The sequence below is a fragment of the Molothrus ater genome, unplaced genomic scaffold (assembly GCF_012460135.2).
Source record: "Molothrus ater isolate BHLD 08-10-18 breed brown headed cowbird unplaced genomic scaffold, BPBGC_Mater_1.1 matUn_MA720, whole genome shotgun sequence".
In the NCBI taxonomy this organism is placed as follows: domain Eukaryota; kingdom Metazoa; phylum Chordata; class Aves; order Passeriformes; family Icteridae; genus Molothrus; species Molothrus ater.
In genome coordinates this window covers 1-16,848 of record NW_023416588.1, presented here as the reverse complement: position 1 = coordinate 16,848, position 16,848 = coordinate 1, and the positions used below count along the sequence as shown (strand labels likewise).

At 68.3% G+C, this 16,848-nt stretch overlaps 3 protein-coding genes across 3 annotated transcripts; 1 reads left to right on the top strand and 2 right to left on the bottom strand.

Moving 5' to 3' along the window:
• Positions 1–6,208: 6,208 nt before the first annotated feature.
• On the bottom strand, positions 6,209–13,735 carry LOC118701119 (autophagy-related protein 2 homolog A-like). Its single transcript, XM_054518294.1, has 13 exons — positions 13,517–13,735; positions 12,860–13,033; positions 12,352–12,475; positions 11,860–11,965; positions 11,163–11,277; positions 10,536–10,631; positions 9,973–10,069; positions 8,934–9,062; positions 8,436–8,530; positions 8,007–8,055; positions 7,508–7,685; positions 6,475–6,588; positions 6,209–6,342 (listed from the first exon to the last, which is right to left on the bottom strand). The coding sequence occupies exons 1-13, from the start codon at positions 13,733–13,735 to the stop codon at positions 6,306–6,308; spliced, it is 1,533 nt and encodes a 510-aa protein (XP_054374269.1). The 3' UTR covers positions 6,209–6,305.
• Positions 13,736–14,062: 327 nt separating this feature from the next.
• On the bottom strand, positions 14,063–15,519 carry GPHA2 (glycoprotein hormone subunit alpha 2). Its single transcript, XM_054518295.1, has 3 exons — positions 15,406–15,519; positions 14,932–15,113; positions 14,063–14,535 (listed from the first exon to the last, which is right to left on the bottom strand). The coding sequence occupies exons 1-3, from the start codon at positions 15,503–15,505 to the stop codon at positions 14,437–14,439; spliced, it is 381 nt and encodes a 126-aa protein (XP_054374270.1). The 5' UTR covers positions 15,506–15,519; the 3' UTR covers positions 14,063–14,436.
• A 180-nt stretch (positions 15,520–15,699) lies between these two features.
• ARL2 (ADP ribosylation factor like GTPase 2) lies at positions 15,700–16,845 on the top strand (the record flags this gene model as incomplete). The annotated part of the gene is made up of 3 exons (XM_036405745.2): positions 15,700–15,811; positions 16,284–16,394; positions 16,716–16,845. Coding segments are annotated over exons 1-3 (306 nt in total), but the record flags the coding sequence as incomplete, so codon positions are not given.
• Positions 16,846–16,848: the final 3 nt, after the last annotated feature.

Sequence of the window (16,848 nt, the reverse complement as noted above, 5' to 3'; positions counted from 1 at the left end):
CCCAACCATGGGAACCCCAAACCCCGCCAGCTGAGCCCCCCCCCATTTGGGGTCCCCCCTCACCTGCTGGTACCAGGGGGTCCCGGGGGGCTCGGGGCGGTGTCTCAGCATCAGCCCCTCCAGGGCCAGCGCCACCTCCAGCTCCTGGGGACAGGGGGGACATCGGGGGGGCGCACGGGGGCTTCACCCCCCCCCCCCGCCCAGGGTCCCCAAAATCCCCCCAGGGTCCCCAAAATGCCCCCAGGGTCCCCAAAATCCCCCCCGGGTCCCCTCAGTGCCCCCCGTTCGTGTCCCCGCTGTGCTCTCCTGTCCCTGCTGTGCCCCCCGCACTGTCCGTGCTGTCCGTCTGTCCCCCCCGTGTCCGTCTGTCCCTGTGTGTCCCTGTCTGTCCCACCTTGGTGTCCCCCTGCGGGCTCAGGCTCCCGCTCAGCGCCAGCGCCTCTGTGTCCCCCCGTGTCCCTGTGTCCCCCCCGTGTCCCCCCGTGTCCCCCCTGTGTCTGTCTGTCTGTCCCCCCGTGTCCCCCTGTCCCACCTTGGTGTCCCCCCGGGGGCTCAGGCTCCCGCTCAGCGCCAGCGCCTCTGTGTCCCCCCCATGTCCGTCTGTCCCCCCGTGTCCCTGTGTCCCCCCGTGTCCGTCTGTCCCCCCATGTCCCTGTGTCCCCCCTGTGTCTGTCTGTCCCCCCGTGTCCCTGTGTCCCCCTGTGTCCGTCTGTCCCCCCGTGTCCCCTCTGTGTCTGTCTGTCTGTCCCCCCGTGTCCCCCTGTCCCACCTTGGTGTCCCCCCGGGGGCTCAGGCTCCCGCTCAGCGCCAGCGCCTCTGTGTCCCCCCCGTGTCCGTCTGTCCCCCCCGTGTCCCTGTGTCCCCCCCGTGTCCCCCCTGTGTCTGTCTGTCCGTCTGTCCCCCCGTGTCCCCCTGTCTGTCCCACCTTGGTGTCCCCCTGCGGGCTCAGGCTCCCGCTCAGCGCCAGCGCCTCTGTGTCCCCCCCCGTGTCCGTCTGTCCCCCCCGTGTCCCTGTGTCCCCCCCGTGTCCCTGTGTCCCCCCGTGTCCGTCTGTCCCCCCGTGTCCCCGTGTCCCCCCGTGTCCGTCTGTCCCTGTGTGTCCCCCTGTCTGTCCCACCTTGGTGTCCCCCTGCGGGCTCAGGCTCCCGCTCAGCGCCAGCGCCATCATCCGCGGGGCCGGGGGGGGTCCCGGGGGGGGGCGCGGGCTCCTCCCAGGGCACCAGGGTGGGGTGCAGGGGGGGGGGGCGGCCCCGGCCCCTCCCCCTCCGCGGGCACCGGGCCTGGGGGGGGAGGGGGAATGGTGGGGGAGGGGCTGGGGACCCCAAAACGGGGCACGAGCCCCTCCAGAACCAGGGACCCCCCCCCAAAAACCAGAGAGGTTCTGGCATCCCCCCACCCCAAAACCCAGGGACCCCCCCCACAAAAACCAGAGACGTTCTGGCATCCCCCCCCCCCCAAAACCCAGGGACCCCCCCCCAAAACCAGGACCCTCCACGCCCCCCCCCCCAATTTTCAGGGTGTCCCCCCCGGTTTTGACACCCCCTCCCTCACCCCCCCCCCCCCCCCGGGGTTTGGGCCCCCCCATTCTGTCCCCTCGCCCCTCCCAGTTTTGTTTCTCCCCCCGCCCATTTCCACCCACACCCCCCCAATTTTGGGGTCCCTCCCCCCCTTTTTGGGGTCCCGTTTTCGGGGTACCGTGCAGCCCCCGGCCCTGTTTTTGGGGCCATTTTTGGGGTAGTTTTGGGTGGTTTTTGGGGTGGTTTTGGGGTGGTTTTTGGGGCCATTTCTGGGGTGGTTTTGGGGCCGGTTTTGGGGTGGTTTTGGGGTGGTTTTTGGGGTGATTTTGGGTGGTTTTTGGGGTGATTTTGGGTGGGCTTTGGGGTGGTTTTGGGGCCGTTTTTGGGGTGTTTTTTGGGTGGTTTTTGGGGTGGTTTTTGGGGTGGTTTTGGGGCCGTTTTTGGGGTGTTTTTTGGGTGGTTTTTGGGGTGGTTTTTGAGGTGGTTTTGGGGCCGTTTTTGGGGTGATTTTGGGTGGTTTTTGGGGTGGTTTTTGGGTGGTTTTGGGACCATTTCTAGGGTGTTTTTTGGGTGTTTTTTGGGTGGTTTTGGGGTGATTTTGGGGTGGTTTTTGGGGTGGTTTTGGGGCCGTTTTTGGGGTGATTTTGGGGCCGTTTTTGGGGTGTTTTTTGGGTGGTTTTTGGGTGATTTTGGGGCCGTTTCTGGGGTGTTTTTTGGGTGGTTTTGGGGCCATTTCTGGGGTGTTTTTTGGGTGGTTTTGGGGTGGTTTTTGGGGTGGTTATGGGGCCGTTTTTGGGGTGTTTTTTGGGTGGTTTTGGGGTGTTTTTTGGGTGGTTTTGGGGTGGTTTTGGGGCCATTTCTGGGGTGATTTTGGGTGGTTTTTGGGGTGGTTTTTGGGGTGGTTTTGGGGCCGTTTTTGGGGTGTTTTTTGGGTGGTTTTTGGGGTGGTTTTTGGGGTGGTTTTGGGGTGGTTTTTGGGGTGGTTTTGGGGCCATTTCTGGGGTGGTTTTTGGGTGGTTTTGGGGCCGTTTTTGGGGGTGATTTTGGGTGTTTTTTGGGTGGTTTTGGGGCCGTTTCTGGGGTGTTTTTTGGGTACCGTGCAGCAGGCGCAGGCTCCGGGCGTCGGCGCAGGCCCGGGACAGGCCCCGCACCCCCCCCGGGCGGGGGAGGACGCAGAGCCGCCCCTCCCCCAGCTCCAGCTCCAGCCGCGACCCCGGGAGACCCCCCTGGGGGGGGGGGGGACCCCAAAAACATCGTCAGACACCGCCCCTCCCCCACTGCCCAGAGACCCCCCTGAGGGGGGGAACCCAAAAACATCGTCAGACACCGCCCCTCCCCCCACTGCCCAGAGACCCCCCTGGGGGGGGGGGGGGGAACCCCAAAAACATCATCAGACACCGCCCCTCCCCCACTGCCCAGAGACCCCCCTGAGGGGAACCCCAAAAACATCGTCAGACACCGCCCCTCCCCCACTGCCCAGAGACCCCCCTGGGGGGGGGAACCCAAAAACATCATCAGACACCGCCCCTCCCCCGGGGACACCCCAAAATCCCTGTGACACCCCCTGCCCCTCCCCCAGTGCCCGGACACCCCTCTGGGGACACCTCGAGGTCACCCCAAGGGACACAGGACAAACCCAGGATGGCACAGAGTGACCCCAGGGGGTCAGAGAGGGGACCCCGAGTGACCCAGGGTGACACAAGGTGACAATAAAGGACACAGGGTGACACAAGGTGACCCAAGGTGACCCATGGTGACGATCGGGGACCCCCCCTCACCTCGGGGGGACACTCTGCCGTGACACAGGGTGACACAGGGTGACCCAAGGTGACCCAGGATGACACAGGGTGACACAGGGTGACACAAGGTGACCCAAGGTGACAATAAAGGACACAGGGTGACCCATGGTGACAATTGGGGACCCCCTCACCTCAGGGGGACACTCTGCTGTGACACAGGGTGACACAGGGTGACAGAGGGTGACACAGGGTGACCCAGGATGACACAGGGTGACACAGGGTGACACAGGGCGACGATCGGGGACCCCCCCTCACCTCGGGGGGACACTCTGCCGTGACACAGAGTGACCCATGGTGACACAGGGTGACCCAGGATGACACAGGGTGACACAGGGTGACACAAGGTGACACAGGGTGACACAGGGTGACCCAACCCCTCACCTCGGGGGGACACTCTGCCGTGACGCGCCCCCAGGGCACGGTGACCAGGATGGCGCCGCCGCTCCGGGGGGGCCCGGGGGGGTCCCCGATGTCCCCAAGGTCCTGTGGGGACCCCCCCCCCGCGGCCTTCATCGTCCTCATCCTCATCATCATCATCCTCCGAGTCTGGGGGACAGCGGGGGGGTCAGGGGACACCAGAGAGGGGGGACAGGGAGGGGACACCTGGGGACACCTGGGGACACCTGGGGACACGCAGGATTTGGGGGATCCCGGGGTCTCACCTGTGCCCAGCCCGGACCTGCAGGGCCTGAAGGAGGCGGGGCCTTCTGAATGGGCGGAGTCCTCCAAATGGGCGGAGTCCTCAGAGGGGGCGTGGTCTCCACTGGGGGCGGGGCCAGCCGGGGGGGCGGGGCCAGCCGGCTCCCAGAGCAGGAGGTCGTTGTTGATCCTGGGGGGGTCAGGGGGGGTTAGGGGGCTCCTCCCCTCCCCCCCCACTCAGGACCCCCCCCCAGGCCCAGGTGTGCCCCTCCCCCCTCACCTGCAGCCCTCAGGAGCCCCCCAGGTGCGCCTGGGGTCTGGGGCAGCCCCGGATTTGGGGTTTGTCCCCAAACTTTGGGGGTTTTCCCCTGGTTTTTAAGATCTCCTCGGGGTTTGTGGCCTACTCAGGTTGGGGCGTCCCCTCACCTGTCCTTTACCTGTCCCCTTGCCTATTGCTGTTCTTCCACCGTCCCCTGTGCCTCACCTGCTGTCCCTGCACCTGTTGTCCTCTATTGTTCTCCCACCTGTCCCTGTCCCCCCTGTCCCCTCACCTGTTGTAGAGGCGCTGCAGCAGCTCGGGGGAGCTCAGGCTCAGGTGTGTCCCTGTCTCTGTCCCCTCACCTGTCCCTGTGTCCGTCACCTGTCCCTGTGTCCCTCACCTGTTGTAGAGGCGCTGCAGCAGCTCGGGGGGGCTCAGGCTCAGGTGTGCTCGGGGCAGCGTCACCTTCAGGCTCCAGGGGGCCCCGCCCAGGGCCCCCCCCACAAACGCCCCCAACTCCTCGGGGGTCCCGGGCAGCACCAGCTGGGGGGGGGGGGGGGGCACAGGTGGGGAGGGGGCTCAGGTGGGTGGGGAGGGGGCTCGGGGCCCCCGGAGCCCCCCCAGGTATTTTGGGGGAGGGGTCTGCACCTCGTGGCTCTCGTAGATGCTGCGGCGGGCGGAGAACGGGGTCGGGGGGGGCCCTGGGGGGGGGGCCCGGGGGGGGGGGCGCGTTCACCGTCACCTCCAGCCTGGGGGGGGAGGGGAGGGGTCAGCATGGGGGGGAGGGAGCCCCCAGACCCCCAGACTCACCCCAGCCCCGGGGTCCAAGGAGACCCCAAAAAGGGATCCCGAGGACCGCCCCCCCCCCATAAATGGACTGCACAGACCCCCCCACCTCCCCCAGGACCCCCCAAACCGGACCCCCCACCGCACAAACAGCCTCCGGGGACCCCCAGGGCCCCCCCAAACCCAGACCCCCGCCCCCCCGGCCCCCCCCTCTCACGTGGGCAGGCTGGGGGCCCCCCCCCGGGCCGGGCCCCGGCTCCGCTCGCAGGCAGGGCAGGGTCCCCATGTCCTCGGCCTCGTACGTCACTGGGGGGGACACGGGGGGTCGCTGTCCCTCCCCGCACCCCCGTCCACTCCGTGTCCCCCCCCGTCCCCTCCGTGTCCCCCCCCCCGTCCCCTCCGTGTCCCCCCTGTCCCCCCCCCCCCCCCCCGGCTGTACCTGGGCTCGTGCCCCCCATCCCCCTCCCAAAATGTCCCGGCTGTCACCTGCGGTGCCCCCTCCCCTCCCTGGCCCCCCACCCTCCCCCTGTGCCCCCCACGCCCCTGTCCCACCCCCCATGTCCCCCTTGTGCCCCCACCCTGTCCCTTGTCCCCCCTGTGTCCCGTGACCACCCCCGTGTCCCCCCATCCCCCCACCCTGCCCCCCGTGTACCCTCCCCCATTTCCCCCCTCTCCCCCCCCCCATTCCCCTCCCCCGCTCACCCTCCAGGTGGTCGCAGGCCATGGCCCCGCCCCACGGCCCCGCCCACCCCCTAGCCCCGCCCAGCCCCACGCGGAGGCTCTCGGGGCGGAGCCGGGGGGGAGGGGCGCGCAGGGGGGCGGGGCGAAGGTCGGTCAGGGGCAGATGCAGCCGCAGCCCCGCCCCTGGCACCGCCCACCGCACCAGGGGCCACGCCCACCGCACCTGGGGGCGGGGCAGCATCAGGACACACCTGGGCATTGAGACAAAGCCACGCCCACAGCGAGCCCCACCCTGAACACGCCCACAGCGAGCCCCTCCCTTCAGCCACACCCATAAGTGAAGCCCCTCCCCTCAGCCACACCCCAACCAAGCCCCTCCCTTCTCCCAAGCTCCTCCCACCTCAAGCCCCTCCCATCCCAAGCCATTGACTCCACCCATTGAGCCCCTCCCATTGTCCCCACCCCGTTCAAGCCCCTCCCTCTCCCAAGCCCCACCCACCTCCTCGGGGGGCGTGTCCTGCCCTGTGGGCGTGTCCGTGCCGTTGTGGGCGTGGCCCAGCAGGGCCTGGAGGGCGGGGCCGAGGCGCTCGAGCAGCCCCAGGTCCAGCTCGGCCTCGGGGGGGCTCAGCTGCACCCCCAGCTCCAGCGGGGGGGGGGGGCCCTGGGGGGCGCTGGGGTCAGGGGGGGCTTGGGGGGGCTGGGGGGGAGGGGCTGGGCCCGCCTCCCCCGGAGCCCCGCCCCCCTCCCCCAATCCTGCCTGGGGGGGCAGAGGGGCCCCCCCTCCCCCACTCACCTTGGGCAGGGGCGGGGCCCCGGGGGGGGCGGGGCCGGGGGGGCCCCAGCGGAGGCGGAGCACGGGCTGGGCGGGGGCGGGGCTGGCATCCGGGGGGGCGGGGAAACGCAGGACCTGGGGGCGGGGCCAGGGATGGGCAGGATGGGCACACCCAGACAGGCCCCGCCTCTTGGTGTGAGCCCCGCCCCTCCACAGCCACACCCAGACAAGCCCTGCCCTTTAGTGTGAGCCCCACCCCTCCACCCCAGACAGGCCCCGCCCCTTAGTGTGAGCCCCACCCCTCCACAGGCACACCCATTCCCACCTCCCTTCTGGCCAAACCCACTCTCTCAGGCTCCGCCCCAGAACAGTGCACATCAGCCTGGCCACACCCACCTCCAGGCCACACCCACCTCCAGGCCACACCCACCAGCCCCACCCCTCTTTAGGGTCAGCCCCACCTTCCCCAAGCCCCACCCACCATTAGCTGCACTCTCCTGGCCCCACCCCTCCAGCCCCACCCCGGCCCCGCCCACCTGTATCCGGTCAGGCTCCGCCCCCGGCAGCTCCTCCTGCAGCTCCAGGCGGGCGAGAGAGAGCCCCCCCCGGGGCCCCCCCCGCGCCCCCCCGGGACAGACACAGCTGGGCCCCCCCCGCACAGAGCCTGGGGACAGACAGACGGACAGACGGACGGACAGTGAGGGACGGACAGACACAGCTGGGCCCCCCCCCGCACAGAGCCTGGGGACAGACAGACGGACAGTGAGGGACGGACAGACACAGCTGGGCCCCCCCGCGCTCAGACAGACGGACAGACAGCGAGGAACGGACGGACAGACGGACAGGCAGCGAGGGACAGACAGGGGACAGGGGAAGGGGTCAGTGGGGGGGACACAGGGGGACAGGGAGGGGACAAGGGGAGGGGTCCTGGGGGGACAAATTTGGGGACAAAAGAGCAGAGATGGGGGGGGAGAGCAGGGGGGACGAGGGGCTCTGGGGACATTGGGGACACCTGAGCGGGGGGGGGGGGGACACAGGGGGTGCAGGGGCTTACCTGAGGTGGGGGAAGGGCAGGGCGTGGTCCCAGGCAGGCTGGGCGTGGCCATGGCAGAGCTCCGCCCACAGGCGCTGGTGGGCGGGGCTGGGGGCCCCCCCCAGCTCGGGCAGGAGGGCGGTGACGGTGCCCAGGGTCACCTGCAGCCGCAGAGACCCCCGGAAAGGGGGACCCCGGCCTGGGCGGGGGGTCAGGGACTGGGGGGGAAGCAGGGAACCCCCAGGGACCCCCCGAGGGACCCCCAGGGCTGGAGAACCCCCAGGGACCACCCAGGGACCCCCAGGGACCCCCAGGGACCACCCAGGGAACCCCCCCAGGGACCCCCCCAGGGACCACCCAGGGAACCCCAGGGCTGGAGAACCCCCGGGGACCCCCCCCCAGGGACCACCCAGGGAACCCCCAGGGACCCCCAGGGCTGGAGAACCCCCAGGGACCCCCCCAGGGATCCCCCCCAGGGACCCCCCCCAGGGATCCCCCTCAGGGACCCCCCCGGACTCACCTGGGGGGGCACAGCTGTGGGGGGAGGGGCGGCGATTCCGGGGGCTGCCCTGGGGGGGGGGGGGGGGGAGGGGTCAAACCCCAAAATTCCCCCCCCGAAATTTCCCCCCAAAATAATCCCACAATTCACCATCAGGATCCCCCCTAAAAACCCCAAAAAATCCACCCCCCCAGCCCCAATAACCCCCCCAAATCCCCCCTCATTCCCCCCTCCCCATTCCCCTTCCAGGACCCCCAAAAAATCCCCCCAAAATCCCTCCCCCAAACCCCAAATAGCCCCCCAAAACTGCCCAACCCAAAACCCCAAATGAGACCCCAAACCCCCCCCCAAAACCCCAAATAATCCCCCCCAAAATCCTCCCTGAGGACCCCAAAATTCCCCGAACCCCCCCAGACCCCCCCAAGTCCCCCCAGACGCCCCCAGACTCACGGCAGGGCTGGGGGAGGGGCTGCCCGTGGGGGTCTCCTCGGGGGGGGCAGCGCTGTCCCCCCCCCCCAGGGACCCCGTCATGGAGTAGAACAGCTCTGGGGGGGGCAAGAGGTGAGGACCCCCCAAAAACCACCCCAAAATCAAAAAAAATCCCCCCAAAACACCCTCAGAACCCCCAAACCCCCCCAAAATCCCCAAAACCACCCCCAAACCCCCCAAAATCCCCAAAACCAGCCCCAAAATCCCCAAAACCACCCCCAAATCGCCCCAAACACCCTCTGGACCCCCCCCCCCAGTTCCTCCCCCAAAACCCCCAGGCCCCCCCAAAAGCCCCCAGAATCCACCCCAGAGCCCCCCCCAACTCCCCAAAACACCCTCCAGACCCCCCCAAATCCCCCCAAAACCCTCCCAAAGCCCCCCCAACCATCCCAGACCCCTAAAACCCCACAAACCCCCCCCCAAACCCTCCCGGATCCCCCCAGCCCCCCCCCCCCTCACCGCTGTCGGGGTCCCCCCCGGGGGGGCTCGGGGGGTCGCGCCCCCCCCGCAGGCCCCGGCTCAGCTCCCGCTCGATCAGCGCCAGGTCCTGGGGGCCCAGGGGGCGGCTGCGACCGCAGGGGGGGGGCCCTGGGGCGGGGCAGGGGCTCAGACCCCCAGGCACCCCCAAAACAGCACCCAAAGTAACGCACAGTGCCCCCAAAACAGCACCCAAAATAACGCACGGTGCCCCCCAAAACAGCACCCAAAATAACGCACAGTGCCCCCCAAAACAGCACCCGAAGTAACGCACGGCGCCCCCCAAAATAACGCACGGTGCCCCCCAAAACAGCACCCAAAATAACGCACAGTGCCCACCAAAACAGCACCCAAAATAACCCACGGTGCCCCCCAAAACAGCACCCAAAATAACGCACAGTGCCCACCAAAACAGCACCCAAAATAACGCACAGTGCCCACCAAAACAGCACCCAAAATAACCCACGGTGCCCCCCAAAACAGCACCCAAAATAACGCACACTGCCCCCCAAAACAGCACCCAAAATAACGCACGGCGCCCCCCAAAATAACGCACGGTGCCCCCCAAAACAGCACCCAAAGTAACGCACGGTGCCCCCCAAAATAACGCACGGTGCCCCCCAAAACAGCACCCAAAATAACGCATGGTGCCCCCCAAAACCCCCCCAAAATAATACACACTGCCCCCAAAGATAATACACACTGTCCCCCCAAAAACCCCCCCAGAATAAACCACAGACCCCAAAACAACCCCAAAGTAATGCACTGACCCCCAAAAACCGCCCCCCCCCAATGACACACGGCCCCCGAAAAACGAACTGCTCCAAAACCACCCCAAAATAACGCACTGGCCCCCAAAAAACAAACTGCCCCCCAAAACCTGCCCCCAATAATACGTTTCCCCCAAAAAGAGCCCCTGTACCCCAAAATAACTCAGGTGTTTGGGCAGACCCCCCCAGCCCCTGCCCGTCCCCCCGGGTTTTGGGGTCCCCCCGGGTTTTGGGGGGGGGGGGTCACTCACCGGGGGGGTCGAGGGCCCCCAGCAGCCCCCGCAGGATCCCCAGCAGGGGCGGGGGCAGCAGCAGGTGCAGGGCCCCCACCTTCCCCTCCAGCTCCACCTGGGCACCGGCACGGTCAGACCAACACCCAGAAACACAAAATCCCCAAAATCCCCAAAATCCCCAGACCCCAAAACCCGAAATCCCCAAAAATCCCCAAAACCAGACCCCAAAAACCCAAAATCCCCAAAATCCCCAGACCCCAAAAACCCAAATCCCCAAAATCCCCAAAACCAGACCCCAAAAACCCAAAATCCCCAAAATCCCCAGACCCCCAAAACCCAAAATCCCCCAGAGTCACACACCAAAACCACCAGAACCCCAAAGACCCCAAAACCAGACCCCAAAAACACCAAAATCACCAAAATCCCCCAGAACCAGGCCCACAAAACCCCAGAAGCAGACTCACAAAACCCCAAAACCCCCAAAACCCCAAAAACCCCAAAAACTGAGCTCCCTCCCCTCCAGTCCCTCCCCAGTCCCCCCCAGTCCCCCCCCAGTATAAACCAGGCCCCCCCAGGCCCACCCCCGGGCCTGGCACGTTCTCGTTCTGCTTCAGGCGCAGGCTCAGCTCCGAGGGGCCCGGCAGGAGAGCGGCCAGGACGGGAGGGGACACGGGCACCTGGGGACACAGGGGACATTGGGGACAATGGGGACAATGGGGGGCCACGGGCACCTGGGGACACAGGGGACATTGGGGACACTGAGGGGACACTGAGGGGACACGGGCACCTGGGGACACAGGGGACATTGGGGACAATGGGGGGACACGGGCACCTGGGGACACAGGGGACAATGGGGGGACACGGGCACCTGGGGACACAGGGGACATGGGGACACTGAGGGGACACTGAGACTTGGGGACACAGGGGACATGGGGACAATGGGGACACTGAGGGGACAGCAGGAGAGTGGGCAGGACGGGGCGGGACACAGGACCTGGGGACAGAGGGGACACTGAGGGGACATCGGGGGGACAGGTGACACAGGTGAGCTCCAGGTGCCCGTGGAGCCGTACCTGTGCTCAGGCTGGGGTGAGGGTGGCACAGAGGGACACGGGGGTGGCAGGGGGTGACACAAGGATGTCACAGGTGACACACAGGTGACACACAGGTGACACACAGGTGACACGGGTGACACAGGTGACACTTACCTGTGCCCAGGCTGGGGGCAGCTCCTGCCACAGCAGCCTCAGGTCGCAGAGCCGCAGCCCCTTGTGCAGCACGGCCGGGGGGCCCCCGCCGCCCCCAGAGTCCTCGTACTCCACCCTGGGGACAGACACACCTGAGACACCTGGGGACACCTGGGGGCACAGCTGAGACACACCTGGGACGGCTGGGACACACCTGAGACACACCTGGGACACACCTGAGACACACCTGAGACACACCTGGGGACAGCTGGGACACACCTGGGACACACCTGAGACACACCTGGGACGGCTGGGACACACCTGAGACACACCTGAGACACCTGGGATGGCTGGGACACACCTGGGGACAGCTGGGACACACCTGGGATGGCTGGGACACACCTGGGACACCTGGGACACACCTGGGGACAGCTGGGACACACCTGGGATGGCTGGGACACACCTGGGGACACCTGAGACACACCTGGGGAGGGCTGGGGACACACCTGAGGTACCTGGGACACACCTGAGACACACCTGGGGGCACACCTGGGACGGCTGGGACACACCTGGGGACAGCTGGGACACACCTGAGACACACCTGGGGACACCTGAGACACACCTGAGACACACCTGGGACACACCTGGGACACACCTGAGACACACCTGGGGACACCTGAGACACACCTGGGACACGCCCAGCCCCTCCCCCCCTCACCTGGGCAGGTGCAGCTCCAGGGCCCCCCCTGGGCCCCCCCCGGGCCGCGGGGGCAGCTCCAGGCGCAGCTTGGTGTCCTCCAGCAGCACCTGCAGCCGCCGCAGCACTGAGGGGACACCGGGGAGGACACGGGGACATTGGGGACATCGGGGACAATGGGGGGACACGGGGACACTGGGCACATCGGGGACACTGTGTCCCCAGTGTCCCCACTGCCCCCAAGCTCTCCCTCTGTCCCCCATTCTCCGTCCCCCATTCCTGTCCCTGTGTCCCCCCGTCCCCAGTGTTCCCCCAGTGTCCCCAATGTTCCCCCAATGTCCCTCAGTGTCCCCAATGTCCCCACCTGTGTCAATGGCCACTGCCAGCCCCTCTGTCCCTGTGTCCCTGCTGTCCCCTCAGTGTCCCCAAATGTCCCCACCTGTGTCAATGGCCACTGCCAGCCCCTCTGTCCCTGTGTCCCTGCTGTCCCCTCAGTGTCCCCAATGTCCCCACCTGTGTCAATGGTCACTGCCAGCGCCTCCAGCCCCTCCAGCGGGGGGGGTTCTTGGGGGGGGTCCCGGCCCTGCTGTGACCCCCCCCGGGGGGGGCGACCCCGGCCCTGGGGACCCCGGCGGGCCTGGGGGGACACAGGGGGGGTCAGGGGACACGGGGGAGGGGACAGGGGACACAGAGGGACATTGGGGGCACAGGGGAGGGACCCGGGGGTCAGAGGGGGACACGGGGGTGACCCGGGGGGGTCACAAGGGAACATGGGGGGGACCCGGGGGGTGACACAGAGAGGTCAGGGGGGGCAATGGGGACACGGGGGTGACCCGGGCGGGACACGGCGGGGGTCAGGGTGACCCCGGGGTGACCTGGGGGTGTCCCGGGGTGGCTCAGTGTCACTCGCGGGGGGACATGGCGGGGACACAGAAGGGACAGGGTGACACCAGGGCCCGGTGCCACTCACGGGGGGACAGGGGGTGGACATAGAGGGGACAGGGAGGGGTCAGGGGGACACCCGGGTGCCCCGGTGTGACTCACGGGGCCGCAGCACGAGGCGCAGGCGCTGCAGCCGCAGCCGCACCGGCTCGGAGCCCAGCTGGGCCCAGGGCACCGTCACCGTCACGGCCCCGAGGCCGCCCTCGCGCAGCTCCAGCGGCACCCCCGCCCCTGCCAGCAGCTCATCCACGGCCTGGGGGGCACCGGGGGTCAGGGGGCACGGGACGGGGTCGGAACTGGCCCGGAATCAGCCCAGAATCACCCCAAAATCGGCCCCTGAACCGGCCCGGAATAACCCCAAAATCACCCCCGGAACATTCCCAAAATCAGCCCCGAAATCAGCCTAAAATAACACCAAAATAACCCCGAAATCACCCCAGGAATGGCCCCGAAGTCACCCCCAAATCAGCCCGAAATTAACCCAAAATCAATCCCCAAATCAGCCTGAAATCAGCCCCCAAACCGCCCCAGAACTTCTCTCGGAACTATCCCAAAATCCTTTCCAAAACTACCCCAAAACCGCCCCAAAATCAGCTCCAAAACCGCCCCAAAAAGGCTCAACCCCCCCAAAAGCACCCGCGGTTTCTCCAAGGCGCCCCCAAACACCGCAAAATCCCCCAAAAATCCGACCCCGCACTCCCTGCCCCCGTTATCCCCCCGTTATCCCCGGCGTCACCCCTGTCCCCGTTATCCCCGTTATCCCTCCCGTTATGTCCCCGCTGACCGCCGCCCGCAGCCGCAGCTCCCGCAGGCTCCCGGTGCCTCCCCGCAGGTCCAGCCCGAGCTGCTCGAGCCGCAGCGGCTCCTCCAGGAAGGGCCCGAGCCAGAGCTGCAGCGCGTACCGGGCGGCGCGGGCCTTCAGCGCCTCGGGCCAGCCCCGCGCCCAGCGCGGCATCGCCGCGGCACCGTGAGCGGTACCGGCACCGTGGCCCGCAGCGGAACCCGCACCGGGAGCGGCCCCGGGAGCGGCACCAGCACCGAGAGCGGCTCCGGGGCCTCAATCGGGCCCGAACCCGGAGCGGCTCCGCCTCAGGTACCGACACCGGCACCGGCACCCGCACCGGCACAGAGCGCCGCTTCCGGCCCCGCCCACGCACTTCCGCTCCGGACCCGCGGCTTCTCATTGGCTGCCGAGGGTTTGACGGACGGCGCACGCCCCGTCAGTCAGCGGGAGCGGCGCGCCGCCGGCCAATGGGAGCGCGGCGGGCAGCGTGTGCGAGTGTTCCGGCCAATCGGGGCGCGGCAAGGAGCGTGCGCGAGCGCTCCGGCCAATGGCGACAAGGGGAGGAGGAGGAGAGGCGGGGTCTCAACCGGAAGTGGCGAAACGAGGTTCCCGGAAGTGGCGTAATGGGATTTCCGGAAGTGGGAAGTGCCGGGTGCGCTGAGAGGGCCTAATGGGAGGGGGAGGGGAGGGAAAGACTCCCCCCCCCAGGGCGGTTTTGGGGCCAATAAAGGATTTTCGGGGACAATAAAGGATTTTTAGGGATCAAAAAAATTTTTGGGTCAATAAATGATTTTTGGGGGGCAGTCCCGGGTCGGTTCCGAGTCGGTCCCGGTCGGTTCCGGTCACTCCCATGTCAGTCGCGGTCACTCCGGTCAGTAGCGGCCCCCCCGGCACAGGTCGCACCTGCAGGACGCGGCCGAGACGGTCCGGAGCCGCCGGGACCCGCCCGGGCAGCGCAAGGTGAGCTGTACCTACGAGGGTGGGGGTCAGGGGCGGGACCAGGGCCGGACACACCCGAGTGTGCCACGCCCAGCCCTGGACACGCCCAGACACAACTGAATGTGCCCCGCCCACACTGGACACGCCCAGACACACTTGAGCGTTCCACGCCCTCACCTGGACACGCCCTTGCAGGCCACGCCAACCCCTCTGTGTGCCCTGCCACGCCCAGACGTGGACACGCCCTGCCACACCCTTCCAGGCCATACCCACACTTGCTGATGCCCTGCCACACCCTCACAGGCCGCGCCCACACCTGTTCAGCCATACCCTCTTCACCCAAGCGACACCCACAGCCTCCCCGTGCCCTCGGCCCCCGCCCACAACCTCAAAGGCCCCGCCCCTTCCCGCCCCGAGCCCCCGCCCACCCGTGTCACGTGCTCCATGGTGCAGCACCGCGCCTGCGCCAGCAGGCTCCGCCCTCCGGCCTCCAGCAGCGCGAGGGGGGCGGGGCCAGCGCGCGACTCGCAGTACCCCGCGCATGCGCCCAGCCAGGCCGCGCCCCCCTGGCGGCAGCGCCCCGCCCCCCGCGGGAGGGGCAGCGGGACCCCTGGAAAAGGGGGGAGGGGTCAGAAAGGGGGCGGGGTCTAAGGAAGGAGAGGAACCAGGATGGGGCGGGGCTGTGCAGGTGTGGGCGGGGCTCTCGCGGGGGGGGGGGGGGGGGGGGGGCGGAGGCGGTCCGGGGGGGGGGGGGTCTGGGGAGGGATTTGGGGGTCCCAGGGGGGTTCGGGGGAGTCTCTAGAGAGATTTTTGGGGGGGTTTTGGGGGTCCCGGGGGGAGTTCGGGGGTTCCGGGGCTCCTTGGGGGGGTCTCTGGGAGTCCCGGGGTCTCCCCGCTCTTACGGCGGAGGCGGCAGCCCGGCCCGGGGGTCTCGGTCGCGGCCGGGGGCGGCAGCGGGAGGATGAGGAGGAGGAGGATGAGGAAGAGGCTCCGGGCGGCCATGGCGGATCTGGGACCCCCCCGGGACGCCCCGGGACCCCCAAACCCCGCCCGCCCCCCCCCCCTCCCTCCCGGTTCCTCCGATCCGCCAGGGGGCGCCCGGCGCCGGCAGCGAGAACCCGGAAGTGGCGGCGGGAGCGGCGGCGCGCGGGCCAATGGGAGTAGGGGGGCGGGGCCGGGCGCGGCGCGGCCAAATGGGAGCCGGGGGGCGGGGCCGGAGGGGGCGCGGCCTTGCTCGGCCGCCATGGGGCTCCTGACGATCCTGAAGAAAATGCGCGAGAAGGAGCGAGAGCTGCGGCTGCTCGTGCTGTGGGCAGAGCTAAGGGGGCGGGGCAAAATGGGGGCGGGGCTGGGGAGGGGAGGGGGCGGGCCCTGCGCGGGGGGGGTGGGGGGACCGCGTGGTGGGGGCGGGGCTTGCGGGACTTCCGGTGGGTGGGGCAGGAGGGGCGGGGCTTGGGAGGCCGGGTGGTGGTGAGGGGCGGGGCTTGAGAGGGCGGGGCACGGTGGGGGAGGAGTCACTGAGGGTGTGGTCGGGGTGTGGCCCGTGGGGTGGGGTCAGTGTGGGTGTGGCCAGTTAGGGTGGGGTCAGTGGGTGTGTTTTTAAAGGGTGTGGCACATAAAAGGGGCGTGGTCAGGTGTTGGGTGGGGTTAATGGCGCTCATCAAGGCGGGGCCTGGCTGGGAGGGCGTGTCCTGATTCCCAGGGCAGGGTTCCAGGCAGGGCGGTGCTCTCGGGGGGCGTGTCCGCTCATGGGCGTGTCCTGAGGCCCCGCCCCTCGTAGGGGATTGGACAACGCCGGGAAGACGACGCTGCTGAAGCGGCTGAACGGGGAGGACGTGGGGGGCACCTCCCCCACCCTGGGCTTCAACATCAAAACCCTGGAGCACCGCGGGTCAGGGGGCGGGGCCACCGCGGGTCAGGGGGCGGGGCCAACGGGTGGGGGGCGGGGCCACGGGGACGGGGGTCAGGGGGCGGGGCCACCGCGGGGCAGGGGGCAGAGACAGGGCCGATGGGAGCGGGAGGGGTTACTTGGAGGGAGGGGCCAATGGGAGGGGGCGGGGCCGTGCTGCTCACCCTGATGACCCCATGCTGACCCCATGACCCCTGTGACCCCCCCAGGTTCCAGCTGCACGTGTGGGATGTTGGGGCAGAGCTCTCTGTGCTGACCCTGCCATGACCCCGTGCTGACCCCATGACCCCTGTGTGACCCCAGGTTCCAGCTGCACGTGTGGGATGTCGGGGGTCAGAGCTCTCTCCGCTCCTATTGGCGCAATTACTTCGAGAGCACGGACGGGCTGGTCTGGGTGGTGGACAGCAGCGACCACGAGAGGCTGAAACTGTGCGCC

Bases quoted from the DNA above. Each gene is read 5' to 3' on its own strand.
- LOC118701119 (XM_054518294.1), bottom strand. From the start codon at position 13,735: ATGCCGCGCTGGGCGCGGGGCTGGCCCGAGGCGCTGAAGGCCCGCGCC. The intron at 11,278-11,859 runs GTGAGGGGGGGA...GTCTGTCCCCAG, and splicing joins CTGGAGCTGCACCTGCCCAG to GGTGGAGTACGAGGACTCTG. The intron at 10,070-10,535 runs GTGGGCCTGGGG...GCCGGTGCCCAG, and splicing joins AGAACGTGCCAGGCCCGGGG to GTGGAGCTGGAGGGGAAGGT.
- GPHA2 (XM_054518295.1), bottom strand. From the start codon at position 15,505: ATGGCCGCCCGGAGCCTCTTCCTCATCCTCCTCCTCCTCATCCTCCCG. The intron at 15,114-15,405 runs GTAAGAGCGGGG...CCCCTTTTCCAG, and splicing joins GCCGGGCTGCCGCCTCCGCC to GGGTCCCGCTGCCCCTCCCG. The intron at 14,536-14,931 runs GTGGGCGGGGGC...CCACCCTCGTAG, and splicing joins CCATGGAGCACGTGACACGG to GTACAGCTCACCTTGCGCTG.